Genomic DNA, 15,618 nt, shown 5'->3' on the forward strand with positions numbered 1-15,618 from the left:
TCCACTTTCCCCCACCTCCTCCCCAGTACACAATGTGGTGCAGTTTAGGTTGCTTTTTAAAATGCTGCTTCGGGCTGTTTTACTACATTAAAGACGCTATATAAATGCAAGTTGTTTTGAAAGTTTAATAAAGCTTTTATTTTAAATGACATAATTTGCAATCTTAAAACTGCAACAAAACTCACAAGTCGTATCAATCTCTAATTTCAGGATGGATCCATGCTGTATATACGCCAGTAGACACATTGGTGTTTGGTGGAAATTTCCTGCACAGCTTTAATATTCCTATGCAGCTTCACATCTATGGGATTGAGGATCGAACTCGGGTAAGACATCTCCGTGATAATTCACCTTTAATAAATGCAGATTCAAAGCAATTATTCCCCCCTTCCAGCTATTTCCTCTCCTTATCTGAGAGCACGGTCTCTCTCCTGGAATAGAGTTTCACGGCACTTACAGCATCTGGTAAATTATCTAAGCACACATTTTTCGTGCATAAATTTAGTGAATATCAGCAGGCAGTTCAACTGGCGGTGGGGGATGGTTGCATTTCAACTGACCCTGATCTTGTTCTCACCAGAAGTCCACATTTGAGCACTTTCTGACAGGGATCACATGATATCAATAAGGGATAGGAAGTTTAGCTGACTTTTTCTTAGTCCAATAACGGGATAATTCTAATACCTCCATTAATAGCCCAGCTGAGATCAACTGACAGCATCTGCCGAAGAATTCAACCTGTCACTTTCCTGCTCTCTACGCCACAGTACCAGACTGGATGGCGCATTTATCTACTGAACCATCAGAGGAGCTTTAAGCATCTTATTTAATTTGTATTGGCTTTTCTCTCTTCCCCCGCTCCCTGCCACGTTCTCTTTAAATAAGGATCACTTACTGAAATTTTGGTTAGCAGGTTAAGTTTTGCACTAGTTAAATGATGTAGTGTTGTAAGAATATATTTGTAGTAAATATCCAGAATGATTTTTCTAGTTCAAAGATCCAGGTACTTTTTAGTAAAAGTGATTGTGATACTCTTCAGTCTTGTGATTTTTGTTTATTTATGTGAAAAGTATTTCTAAAACCCCAGAGGTTTCTAAACCTGGAGTATTTCTAAAAACCCAACTGCATTTTTAGGAAAGTTTTGTGCTACCTTTGATTAAGCTGAAGTATAGGGTTTAACATGTTTATTGCCCCTTGAATAGGTTTATATGTTCCATTGAAGATTCTTGCCTCAGGTTTGATAGTATTTTCATTCCAATTTTATAGCAAAGGGAGAAACCAAGGCAGTGACCTACAATTGGAGGCATGCAGCTTCATAAAAACGTTCTAATGTTAATTAAGAACAATCTTTGTTTTTTTAATTTGCAAAGAAAAATTGATAAGAAAAGTAAATTAAGTTTTTTTTTCCTTCCTGCTCCCAACAGTATAGCTGAAGGATGAGCGTTATTGAGGAGCTTGTTCGTGCTGCTGTTCCTGTGTGTATTCACAGATTTTGAGCTGTCCTGTGTAATTGAGTTCTAGAACATTGACTTGTAGGCCCAGAGGTTGCCTCTGATAGTTTGTGAATGGAGTAATGATTTCACTAATATTTTGGTGACCTATGTAGAAATGGGAAACTTCTTTGCAGAGGAACTACAACATTGGCAACTATTTTCTTAAACCTTCTTGATTTAAAGATTCTCAAAGGTTTGAACATATATATCATGAAAATGTATTTCTTTTAAGTGATAAGCGCTTAAGAACTCAAAGTTTTTTAAAAACTCAGTGAACTTCCATTAACCTGATGATTAAGTACACTTTGTAGTACTATTAAGCGGGACTGACCAGAAGGCCCCAGTTTCAATCCCTGATCTGTGCTGCGTTAGCTAATATCAGCAGTGGCACGCACTAGTATGGCACTCAGTGCCCTGGGTCACACCACTGATCACGATTCAGTGACTCCAGCTGGAAAATGCACAGGCAGGGATGTCTGGTGAGAACAGGATCAGGCTCAACAGTAATCCCCTCTGTGGTCATTCATTGTCTAGGCTCACACGTGGACAATGACTGTTTTGATGAGGTACCAGCAGCCTGCTAGCACCCCATTCAACCGCAACTGGAGTTGACACCTTCAGGAGAGAAGGGTACAAAAAAATTGTTGCATTTCATCAGAGTAAACAGAATGACGAGTATGTATCCCTAGAATTTGTAATTGAGTAACACTGTGCAGTGATTCTTGAATTGGTAACTCAGTCCCCCTCTATTTGTGAATCTTATTCATATGATAGGTGTTACTCTGCCATTGACAAGTGAGCTTTAATCACATCCCAAAATGGAATCCTACTAAAAGTCTTTGTATTCTGCTTTTAGATGGGACATGAGATCTTAGTGAGGATGCTAATTGTAGCTTTATTTTGGAAATCCAGTCAGGACAAGGGCCTTTCATATGCCTGTAAAGTAATAAGTGGCATTGTAGGCTCCCACTGTGTCAGGTGATACTGAGCCACACAAATCAGGAAGGCCTGGGTTTGATCCATGTCTCTACTGAGTTACTCGTCTCAGCTAGGTCCTTGGTGGGCACACTAAAATTCGCCACTAAGTTTCCAGGCTAGAGAGGAGAAAAATCAGGTAGGTTTGCTACCCCAATTTATAACCAGTGACCTCCCCTGGCATGTGTCAGTGTGGCTATCAGCTGAGATCAGGCCCACTTGTGATGGCTTCCACTGTCAAATAGGCTGCAAATGCTCCTTGTATAGGCTGATATGTGAAGAATAGCCACTTGGGTGAGGGCTGCTGGCACCTGTGGAATTGTACATTAGCATAGCTCACTGGCTTGGAATAGGAATCAAAATCTTGTTTTTAGAAGTGACTCTGACCAGACCATTTGTCACAAATGGAGTCCCCATTGGAATTAATGATACATCATAACATTGACGCCAGTCACTGCACATTACTGTAAGATGACAGGTACTGCTTTACCTCTGGAAACTAGTTCTTGCACTAAAAAAAAGTTAAAAATACAACTGGGTAAAATCCCTCTTATTGCAATGTTAGTAAAGGCATCTCAGCATTTTCACTGTACAAATAGTTGACAGGCACCTGTGTGATATGATTTTTTTTTCATACACTGAAAAGGTGGAGTTTCATTAAAGGAGATCAAAACAATCGCCTATGCGGCTTGTCGTCCAGGAATAAAAATCAGGGCAATCTCTGTAGAGTAGATCTTCACATTTGTCTCCCAGAAGTTTAATTCGAAAGTGACAAGAAGTGAAATCCACTTCTACTTGTTTAAATAGGTACTGGATATGTGCTTGTTACCAACCTGCCTAGTATTTTGTTAACTTGGGATGTTAACTGAAATCTCTTTTAAGAAGTTCTCAGTTGTATTAAAATTTAGTGTTCCTGTAAGCATTCAATGTCTTGCAAAATAAAAAGATGGTCAAGAAGATTGTTAGTGATATTGAAAAATGATTGGCTTGGCAGTAGAGAATCCTACTGTTTGGGATCAGGTATTTGGCTCTTTTTCAATGGATGTTGACATTGAACTCTGAACTCTTAACTCTACTTGCTGCACAAGTGTGATGTACCATGGAGTTCTAAGATATGGGCTCATGACCATAATCTTTCCACACGATGATCTTCATGCTGTTGCGGGAGGAGATGCAGACCATGTTTAGAAAGGGAAGCAGAGACAACGAAAGGAGAAGCCTACAATAACAACAACTTGTATTTCTTTGGTGCCTTTAACATACTAAAACGTCCCAAGGCGCTTCACAGGTGTGTTATCAAACAAAATTTGACACCGAGTTACAAGAGGTATTAGGACAGGTGGCCAAAAGCTTGGTCAAAGAGATAGGTTTTAAGGAGTGTCTTAAAGGACAAGAGAGAGGCGGAGAGGTTTAGGGAGGGAATTCCAGAGTTTAGTGCCTAGGCAGCTGAAGGCACGGCCGCCAATGGTGGAGCGATTAAAATTGGGGATGCGCAAGATGCCAGAATTGGAGGAGCGCAGAGATCTCGGAAGGTTACAGGGTTGGAGGAAGTTACAGAGCTAGGGAGGGGCAAGGCCATAGAGGGATTTGAAAACAAGGATGAGAATTTTAAAACTGATGCATTGCTGGAGCGGGAGCCAATGTAGGCCAGCGAGCACAGGGGTGATGGGTGAATGGGACTTGATGCGAGTAAGGATACGGGCAGCAGAGTTTTGGATGAGCTCAAGTTTAGGGAGGGTGGAAGATGGGAGGCTGGCCTGGAGAGCATTGGAATAGTCAAGTCTAGAGGTAACAAAGGCATGGATGAGGGTTTCAGCAACAGATGAGCTGAGGCAGGGGTGGAGATGGGCAATGTTACGGAGGTGGGAAGTAGGCGGTCTTAGTGATGGACTGGATATGTAGTCGGAAGCTCATCTCCAGGTCAAATAGAACGGCAAAGTTGCGAACCGTCTGATTCAGCTTCAGACAGTGGCCAGGGAGAGGGATGGAGTTGGTGGCTAGGCTTCGGTCTTCCCGATATTTAGTTGGAGGAAATTTCTCCTCATCCAGTACTGAATGTTGGACAAGCAGCGTGACAAATCAGAGGCAGTGGAGGGATCGAGTGAGGTGGTGGTAAGGTAGAGCTCGGCGTTGTCAGCCTACGTGTGGAAGGGAGAGATGAGCAACACCATGGGAGTTCCACCAGTGCTTGCATTATCTGTCTGTCTGACTCTATATATCTTTGAGAGATAATTTAATAGCAGGAATACTGTGGCTACTGTCAATACCATTTCTTCAGGATAAAAATGTCTTTTAGTTTTTTATACTCTTGTGAGAAAGGCAGCCTAGTGAGTCTTTTTGATTCTAATCCTCCTGTGGGGGTAGGCACTCTCATGATAGTGATACATCATCATAAGAAAGTCAAAATGGAGGCAGTTATTATCCACGCTCCTTAGGGTACGTGAAACTGTTGTTCGGCAGCTAAGGATCGCAGATAAGAGCTGCTGGCATTTTGGCTTACACACAAGGGGTTTAGCATTGCAAGTTTCAAAGGATGGATCGTTCAGACCTACTGATGTCAAACCTGAGGTCTGAATCTACCTAAATTCTCATTCCTAGTATAGTGTCATTAAACACCTATGTTACAATATTGATATTTCATAATGGAATTGGTTGAATGTTTTTGTAAATATCAAAACATACATAGTTTTTGGATCCTTAAAAAATCAAACTGTAGTTTTCAAAGGCTGATGTTGGGATCTGGGCTTGCAAATGGTCTTGCAAATACTTGGGAAAATGCAATTATTTTTACACTCCCATTCTTGTGAAGTCATTCTCACTTTACACCAAGAAAAACAAACACAAATGTAAAATTTTAACATTCTTTCCTTGATCAAATGTAGGTAGGTATCTTGTCACAAGTTCTGTTTTGAATGTGTGCATTGTGATAGCTGACTTCTTAACTGAGTCTGTTCTGGTTGGAAGCAGACCACAACAAGGGCCTTAATTTACAAAAGCTGGTCATTTTTCTAATGGTTTACTATATTGGAAACAGAGAACTGGTGTACAGAAATTGTTGCGTGTTACAGCTGTTCAGAAGTCCTAGAAATACTGGCCATTACTATAACAAAGCAACGGCATCTGGAAGGTTGTTAGCAGTGCCTTAGAAGGGGACCGTGTACGTATCTATGATTGGTGCTTTGTGATAATCTCAAATTCTCAACTCAAAATTCCAAATTGGACCAGTTGTGCAGTTACACCCTCGGGTTTGCTAACACTGAATTAATGATCAACATTAAAAACAAGGGCAGAAAGACTTGGGTAGGAGAGATCATCTGTATAATGGAAGATGTGTTAATACAGTCTCCATTTTTCTAAAGATTGAATTGATGGAGAGAAAATCTTAAGCTTGATTTAATCATTAATATTATCCCAGCATTCCTAGCCTTTAAGAAACGAATTGAGTAAAGTCTTTTGGCTCATAAGACTGCAGAATATGATCACTGTAAATTCCTGTTTGTGATTTAACATTGGTTTCCTGAGTTGGTACAGCAATTGCTACGTGCTGGCAAGATTGCTCAAAGTTCCCCACGAGGCGAGTTGCTGATCTCAATCGGGTCGTCTTGAGTGGGAACTGATGAGTGACTTGCCTCGGGCTTCCCTTAGAGAGCTCTGAGCAGCATTGACAGAGGCCTAGGAGAAAGCCACTTTTTGTGTGGAAAAAAAAACATGGGAAAAAAATATAAAATTTTAGCGTTATAGTTACGAGCCTTACGTGATTCAAAAGCAAGAAAGCATGTTCCATAGCAGTGAGGGTGTTTTAAAGTAATACTTCTATGAGTTATTCCAAGGATATGTTACAAATAGTAAACTTCAAAGAACTACAAAAGTTCATTGCTTTTTTTTTACCACTGGTACAGTAATGTTTTTTGATTTTAAGACATCTTTGAAGGAAACCCATTACAAATGATGAGAAATATAAATTGCAAAATACTATGTTATTCATACTTAATCATGAATGAAAACAAACCTAGCCACTTGAGTGCAATAAAAACATTAACAATTACTGAGGTTTAAAGAAAGCTTTTAATTTTCTATAGCATATTTTAAGAAAAATGTTGAGTGGTGAATGATTTAATGTAGACTTTTTTGTATTGCATTGACTGACATAGGGTGATAGTTCACAGATAACGTTTACCTTTAAAAATAATTGAGAAATAGTGTCATGATTGAGTTTCCATAGTTATGGTACTTGTGATTGCTCTTATTTATACATGTTTTTTCCCTTGCAATTTTTCTCCCCTCCTTTCTGAAGGCCCTGACTTGTGCTGGGGTACAGTTCATAGCTGCCAGCTACTCTCTTATCTTACTCAAGTAGCCATTTGTGATTATCCTTGGCAACAAGTTTTGACGGGTTATTCCATGACTGGGCGATGGAATCACATCCATGCCTGACTCATGTCACCCAACATCTGCTTACATACACTTTCCGTAGGGATCAATGGACAGCAATCAGTAGTGGGAACCTTGTCTGTTTATTTTCTAGCCCTGGGGCACTGATGTCAATTGTTGTGACCCTACTGTTGCCTAGGCTGAGATCAGATAATTCAACACAGACCATGATGAACAGAGGACCTTCCTGTTGTGTGTGGCTTACTACCACTCAGGCCTACTCATTTACCCACCAGGCCATCAAGGGAACCTGATAATTGCTTTTAGATAGAGAGTTTACCCTTAGTATGGAATCATTTGGCCACAACACTTAGTATTCCTAACTTGCTTGAAGAATGGAGCAGGTCAGTCACAGTTCCTAGATTTACATGTATGGGACAGATGATACAATTCCAACACTAATTTATGTTCACTGCGCTCATAACTTGTGTAATCATCTCAAGCTGATTTTTGACAGTGAGATTTGACTGTCTGGCCGACATGGATTAAAATTTCAGCGAGAATGTCTGCAGCTGCTGAAAACACTTTTAATGCTGCAGTAACCTTGGAGCAAATGCAGAAATCCTTTAATCCCCCGGCACAAGACCTTTGTTTCAGCTGACTCCCATTCAACTTACAGCCGAGTCGATATAAACTGCTTTGATGTGCTGTAGAGATAAGTTGACTTTATAGTAATATTGATGACTCTTTTCTATTTGGGAAGATCCTGAATTCACCCATGCCACTGGAGAGGGAGAGGAAGATATTGAGCAAAGGTCAGGCGCTTTTCCACAGAGAAAGACAGAAAATTGGAGGGGTAGTCACTTTGGTCTACTCCAAGCAACATTGTCACATGCTTACAAGTAGGTCACATGGAGGTCTGTATAGCTCAGCTACTCACTGAATAAACTTGCTACTAAACTATTGGGAAAGCTTCCACTCAAAGCTACAAAAATACCCTACCATAATCCTTTGGCTACACTTGTTTGTGATGATAAACTTAAAAAATGGTTTTCAACAAAACCATTACAAAATTAGAAAAATGCACAGGATGGGAAAACTTTAGACTTACCCAATGGCTCAATGAGTAGCTGAGCCTTACAGACCAGGAAGGTCCCCAGTTTAATGCCTGGTACATGGTGAGATTTTTAATCTCAGCCACAACTGCAGTAGGTATGCTACTGTTAGCTTCTATGCCCCCGGTTGCGATGGGGAAAATTGGCCAATGTTCCCATTCTTGATCGCTATCCATCATCCCCTGCTGGAAATGTGCATGTTGAAATTGGATGAGAACAGGGTTGGGCGTGGCTGTGATGCCCTCTCACAGTCAAATAGATTGAATAATAATCATTTGGGCAGATATAAGAGAGCTACTGACATTCTTTGAACCATACCCGTCAAGAAGTCAACATCGAGGGGAGGGGAGGGGAGAAACGTGGAAAGAAGAAAAATCGTAGAACAATAATTAATTAAAAAAAGGTCTTTGACCGAACTAAACTACTATTATGTTGTATTGTTTTCAAAATTCTACTGAGTGTTATTCTTGTTCAGTACATTATTAATTGATCTTTTAATTTGGGTTTTGTATTGGGGTGATACTTAATCATAGTTGGTTGGTAGCCTGGAACAATGAAAGACTTGTTCTTGCTGCCACAGTCAATTAATGGCACAAGTGGTTACAACAAAAGACTTTGTTTAAACTTTAAAACACACATGAAACTGTCTTTGAAGGCACGATCAATGGAAATGGGTTTCATTTGGCTCCAAGTTGTGACACTAATCTAAATGATTAATATAAATTACCCTGCCTTGTACAGCAGGTACTGTGGTAGAAATGTACACAATTTTGGAAATTTGGCACCTTTTGAACAGCGTTTCAACAAAACGCGTTGGGGGAGAATTTCTGTGGGGTTCCCCCAATCTCCCAGAGAAACAGTGTAAACAACCGTTATCAGCCATTTAAGCAGTTTCTGCAGGCGTTCAGCCAATGCCCCGTGGAAATTCCAGGCGAATCAGAACAGCACAGTTCATTAATAAATGTTCTGCCTTTGTTTCCCTTTCTGAATTTTCTTCCTTCCCCTGAATAAGGTGCCACCTTGCTGGGCTCGGGTTCCAGGGCGCCACACTGAACCATATTCAAAAGAGAGAGAAACATTCTAATTTGTTTAGGAACACTGCATTAATGTCTCTATCTCATCACTCCTTCCTTTTTTATTTGCAAAATTCACACACTGGGTACTGCATTTGAAGAACTTAATCTGGTGCAGACTCATGGAAGTATTGTTGGGCACTGATGTCTTTAATATTGCCTGGCGTGCAGCAGCACAGTTTTGACGCAGAAAGGATGAACGAGGATTCACTTGTAAAAAAAATGACTGTTTACAGTCCTTTTGGGAAATGAGTGTCTCTGCTAACTAGCAACCTAAAATGACTTGATTATCTCTTGAATTTTAGCAACTTGAATATCCATTAATCCATACTGCAAACGTAGTTACTTTATTAAAAATCTAATTATTGCCGCCTTTGAATATTGAAGTGCCTGTTGTTAAGGTAATTCAAACAGACAGTGAAACAACAAGAAATGCTCTAATATGTGCAGTCCCTCATGTGAAGTATAGATTGATATAAACCAGGGTATTTCACAAAATTCATTCCCTGACCATAACAAAAATCATGGATATGAAATGCTTGTTAAGCTGCATGAACTTTATTTTAAAAAAAACTAATACACACAATCTCCTTGAATATTTTCAAAAACTAACATGTCCTTAAGAAGTGGTTTGGATGTATTTTCCTCAGTCATCTCCGTGTGACCACCCTACACAATGCTCATATTCACAGCTGTCTGCTGTGTTGCCAGCACATGGAAGTTTGCACTTTTAGGTTTATTTGCCCAGTCTCCTTTCTTCACACACTGCAGTCTGTTTGTAAATATCCCTTGTTTTTCAGGTTAATGCCAAGTTCCGCTATCCTTTCTACTATGAAATGTGCTGGTATGTCCTGGAAAGATATGTGTTCTGTTTGACGAAACGGTCTCATCTCACCAAAGAATACCAGAGGGAATCAATGTTAATTGGTAAGCGAGCAGCAGTAGTGCATGTGTTCACATGAAGTGCTTAAGGCTATTTATTTCTAAGTATTTGCAAACAGATAAAAGGTCATTAACAAATTCAATAAAATGTGCAGCGTCTGGCAGTAGACTAAAAATAGCTTGATTGTGTGGCAATAATGAAATTGCTCTCCGAATGCTAGTTAATCATGTGCTAGCTGAATCATTTTAATCAGCAAGATCCCTGGTCTGTGCTGAGGCAGGTGCTCTCAATCAGGGTGGCGATACGGACACAGCCACCATGAGTTAGGGAGGGGAAAATCAGCCAGAGTTTTTTTTTATTCGTTCATGGGATGTGGGCGTCGCTGGCGAGGCCGGCATTTATTACCCATCCCTAATTGCCCTTGAGAAGGCGGTGGTGAGCCGCCTTCTTGAACCGCTGCAGTCCGTGTGGTGAAGGTTCTCCCACAGTGCTGTTAGGAAGGGAGTTCCAGGATTTTGACCCAGCGATGAAGAAGGAACGGCGATATATTTCCAAGTCGGGATGGTGTGTGACTTGAGGGGAAAGTGCAGGTGGTGTTGTTCCAATGTGCCTGCTGCTTTTGTCCTTCTAGGCGGTAGAGGTCGCGGGTTTGGGAGGTGCTCTCAAAGAAGCCTTGGCGAGTTGCTGCAATGCATCCTGTGGATGGTACACACTGTAGCCACTGTATGCCGGTGGTGAAGGGAGTGAATGTTTAGGGTGGTGGATGGGGTGCCAATCAAGCAGGCTGCTTTGTCCTGGATGGTGTCGAGCTTCTTGAGTGTTGTTGGAGCTGCACTCATCCAAGCAAGTGGAGAGTATTCCATCACATTCCTGACTTGTGCCTTGTAGATGGTGGAAAGGCTTTGGGGAGTCGGGAGGTGAGTCACTTGCCACAGAATACCCAGCCTCTGACCTGCTCTTGTAGCCACAGTATTTATATGGCTGGTCCAGTTAAGTTTCTGGTCAATGGTGACCCCCAAGATGTTGATGGTGGGGGATTCGGCGATGGTAATGCCGTTGAATGTCAACGGGAGGTGGTTAGACTCTCTCTAGTTGGAGATGGTCATTGCCTGGTACTTGTCTGGCGCGAATGTTACTTGCCACTTATGAGCCCAAGCCTGGATGTTGTCCAGGTCTTGCTGCATGCGGGCTCGGACTGCTTCATTATTTGAGGGGTTGCGAATGGAACTGAACACTGTGCAATCATCAGCGAACATCCCCATTTCTGACCTTATGATGGAGGGAAGGTCGTTGATGAAGCAGCTGAAGATACTTGGGCCTAGTATACTGCCCTGAGGAACTCCTGCAGCAATGTCCTGGGGCTGAGATGATTGGCCTCCAACTACCACTACCATCTTCCTTTGTGCTAGGTATGACTCCAGCCACTGGAGAGTTCCTGCTCTTGTTTGACCGTCAGTAACTGAAGCTGCTAATTTGCATGTCTAAGCATTGGGTGAGGATAGAATTGGGCTAGATTGTGATCTCCCTGCATTTGAGTAGCCTCCCTGATGGACTGTTAAGGCTCACCCATGGAAAATGGCCACTTGGGTGAATATGACTGCCACCTTGGAATTACACCTCAGTGAGGAGACAGACTTCAGGAGAAAAGTGGCAAAATAAACTAAAACTAATACATTTACAGAAAACAAATTCTTTATCTCCTGACTGGAATTGGAAGGTTATTTTACACAATTACTAATTAGATCACTTGCCATTTAATGATGACTTTTTCTTCCTGAAGGTAAGATACTTCCTCTTTTCCTGACCGCTGTTTTCCCCTCCTTCTCATCCTCTTAAACTAACCCAGCCTTTAGTTGGAGTTGGCAGGAGCAGTCTGCTCTCAGATATTGTCATTGGGCTTTTTGGCCTGCTGCCATGGGGTGCACAAGAATGGTCTGATGAAACCTCCCTAGTTGCTCACTATGAAAATGATGTTTGAAATTTATTTGCAATTATTTGTTTATAATTGTGTGGCTGAGCAGGGTGTAGTATGTTTTGTTTCATTCTTTTTCATGCCCTCTCTCCCTCTAGTTTCCTTTCTTTTCTTTTTTCCCTCTCTTCCAAAAAAAAACAAAGCATAAATAAGCCATTTGCCTTCACTAGAAATTTCTGTAGCCGGATGCTTGGACAATCCTGGAGTTTGCTTTCTTTTTCATTTTGGGGCACCTGATACACGTGTGACAGGAGCTCCCTGTTGCAGGCCCATTTTTACCTCTTAAGTATCTTTTAAAAAAAAAAGCTCCAAAGAATATACACAGATACCAGTAAGAAAAAATGGTGTTTAATATGTTTATTAAAATGCTGACGGGTAATCCTTAAAGTCAGAAGTTAAAGTTTGAAGCTTTTGTACTGTAGATCGCATGCTAAATCGATGCTTGAAAAGTGGAATCTAAAATGAAGAATGCTAATAAATGGCTTCAGGAAAAGAACATACTGTTCTCCCGTGAGTCATTTGCTTCAGTCACTGCTGCTTGCTATTGTTTTCATGACAGTGACAAAGTAAGTGCCAGACTTTGTAGTTGCAGTTGTTACAGACGGAGCTGCTTATCCTGTCACTAGAGTCATGTTGAGGATATCTGGGAAATTATGATATAGGATATGGTTTAATTTTGAAGGTAATTGGGTCTCCGTAACATGGAGCAGTTCAATGGCAAACCGTTTAAAGGTGCTTCGATATTAAATCTGGATTTTGGGAGAGTGAAGCCAAGAGTATGCTGCTCTTCCACACTTTTATGGTCTTTTGCTTCTTCTTTCCTGATGGCCCTTTGGAGGCTGGTTTGGAAAATTAATATCTGGTCTTTTGCATACACAGAAAACCTGATCTCTGTTTTCCTATTTAGCCTCTTTCAGCAGACCTACTGGAGAACACAAGCAAAAGACAATGAGATTTTTTTTCATTTTGTTGGAATTGCTTCCAATCAAATGTGGGGGGATCAAAGGGAAGAAGCTGTGGGTGCAGTAAACTTAGAAATGAATGCTCAGCCAAATCTGTATGTGGCTTGCTCATGTCAGTACTATTTCAAGTCACAGCGAGAGCATGCTGATGCACTTAACTGGCTTAGTACTTTTAGCAGGTAAGAAGAGGAGGCCATTGCTCTGATGGCAGATTGGGAGCTCCTCGAAAAAGTGGGTCTCTATTTCTGTCTGCTAAATGGTGGTTGGTCCATTTACTTTGAGGAGTGCTGTCAACTGCAAGAGAGCCAGGTGTCTGCAGCACTCTAGTAAAAGCATCTTAAGGTGGCTTATTTACCACTTGCACCATGTGCTTTAATCCAAACAGATGAACTGTAAAGATGCAATACTGTGAAATTGGTACAAAATTTGTGCCAATACTATAGAATCAGTGTCCTATTTACAATATAACATTGCCAAACCCAATATCGGCTCACTGATGACAACATCACGATGTGCACTGAAATTGATTCATCTACTTCATGCTATGAGTCCAACTACTTTCCTTGCCTTGAGTTGAAAGACTTGCGCCTGGCATAGTAGGTAGATATCAGTGTGTGTGGCTAGGTGTCATAAGCTGTGAACATGAGGCACTCCAGCTTCTTCCAAACGTTGGAGCACTTGTGCAGGTAGCCAGGAGAACTCCTTTGCTCTTCTTTTGAATAATGTCATGGAATCTTTTGCGTCCAACTGTGAGAGCAGTCAGCACCTCAGTTTAATGATTTATCCGAACAACAGCATCTCTGACATGGCAGCACTCTCTCAGTTACTGCATTGAAGTATCAGCTTAGATTATGTGCTCAAGTCTCTGGACTGGGGCTTGAATCCATGACCTTCTGACTCCGAGACACAGGTGCTACCACTCATCCAAGGCTGATACTATGGGGGCACGAGGAAGTTACAGAGAGAACTGTTAACTCACCGTTAAGAGCTGAACTGTATAAGAGCTTCCTGAATGGTTTTCACAACCAAAACCAGGTTATGCTTTACAGCCTCTTCAGGCTCCCCTTGCTTCTCTTTATGGTCCCACTGACATCCCTGATGGCCTTTCTTTTACGAGGCCTCCATGATGATGCTTCTTTGCTAGTTGTTCAACGTGCAGCAGACAACAACAATCCTTTGAAGGGATCTCATCTAGGCACCTGAAGTGCTGCTTCAGTATGCCAATCGTGCAAAATGGGCGGAGATCCAGTCTAGCAGATATGCACCCCATTTTCTGATTGGTAACACCCAGTTTACTCCTAAAAATAGGGTCTTAATGATTGGAAAATAGACCTAATGAGTTATTATTGTCTAGCAGTACAACTTCCTTTTTCATGACTGCATAAGAACATAGGAAATAGGAGCAGGAGTAGGCCATACGGCACCTCGAGCCTGCTGCACCATTCAGTAAGATCATGGCTGATCATCTACTTCAACTCCACTTTCCCGCCCTATCCCTATATCCCTTGATTCCATTGGTGTCCAAAAATCTATCAATCTCAGTCTTGAATATACTCAACGACTGAGCATCCACAGCCCTCTGAGGTCGAGAATTCCAAAGATTCACAACCCCCTGAGTGAAGAAATTTCTCCTTATCTCAGTCTTAAATGGCCGACCTCTTATCTTGAGACTATGACCCCTAGTCTAAACTCTCCAGCCAGGGGAAACAGCCTTTCAGCATCTATTCTGTCAAGCCCTCTCAGCGTCTCACATGTTTCAATGAGATCACCTCTCATTCTTCTAAACGCTACAGAATATAGGCCCATTCTACTCAATCTCTCCTCATAGGACAACCCTCTCATCCCGGGAATCAATCTAATGAACCTTTGTTACACCTCCTTTAAGGCAAGTATATCCTTCCTTAGGTAAGGAGACCAAAACTGTACACAGTACTCCAGTTGTGGTCTCACCAGAGCCCTATAAGCTTTGCAGTGCTATTAAAGAGTGAGTTTGGTTTTTTTTGGGCGGGGGCAACGGTAAAGTTAGCTACCCCAGTGCCGGTACTCGGTTAAGCTAGGACAGGGCCTCAGTGCCCCTGGGCTAGGGAAGGCAGAAAGCAGTCAGAGTTCCTGATTCTGACTACAGTCCAGTGACTTCTGCTGGGAAGTGGGTGTTAGTTGGGAGCAGGACTTCACTCATGTGATGCCCTCAAACAGTCAGTCACTTACCTGTGCTTGGTGCTCAAAACTGATGTGCTAAAACCGTTCGGTAATTAGCGTTTCTAATTTGTGTGTAAAACTGCTTTGAAAGGGTATTAAATATACATTTAAGTATTGTTAGAGACAAAGGTGATGCTTGTTATTGGAGAGTTTCTGCTAATGCTACAACTGACATCCCCTCACCAAGACCGCCTATTTCCACCTCAGTAACATCGCCCTTCTCCACCCCTGCCTCGGCTCATCTGCTGCTGAAACCCTCGTCCATGCCTTTGTTACCTCTAGACTTGATCATTCTAATGCTTTCCTGGCTGGCCTCCCATCTTCCACCCTCCATAAACTTGAACTCATCCAAAACTCTGCTGCCCGTATCCTAACTCGCACCAAGTCCCATTCACCCATCACCCCTGTGCACGCTATCCTACATTGGATCCCAGTCCGGCAATGCCTCGATTTTAAAATTCTCATCCTTGTTTTCAAATCCCTCCATGGCCTCGCCCCTCTCTATCTCTGTAACCTCCTCAAGCCCTACAACCCTCCGAGAGCTCTGCGTTCCTCCAATTCTTGCCTCTTGTGCA

The 15,618-nt window shown here is 41.8% G+C and overlaps 1 protein-coding gene across 8 annotated transcripts in view; it reads left to right on the top strand.

Annotated features, from left to right (window-relative positions):
• The window catches only part of kdm2bb (lysine (K)-specific demethylase 2Bb), a 239,778-nt gene that overhangs the window by 136,288 nt on the left and 87,872 nt on the right, over positions 1-15,618 (top strand). For all 8 annotated transcript variants that reach the window (XM_068005804.1, XM_068005806.1, XM_068005802.1 and 5 more), the window contains 2 exons: positions 211-326; positions 9,828-9,954. In XM_068005804.1, coding sequence (XP_067861905.1) covers positions 211-326; positions 9,828-9,954 — 243 coding nt within the window. The remainder of the gene's footprint in view (positions 1-210; positions 327-9,827; positions 9,955-15,618) is intronic.

The sequence above is a fragment of the Heptranchias perlo genome, chromosome 25 (genome assembly GCF_035084215.1).
Source record: "Heptranchias perlo isolate sHepPer1 chromosome 25, sHepPer1.hap1, whole genome shotgun sequence".
NCBI classification, from domain to species: Eukaryota; Metazoa; Chordata; class Chondrichthyes; order Hexanchiformes; family Hexanchidae; genus Heptranchias; species Heptranchias perlo.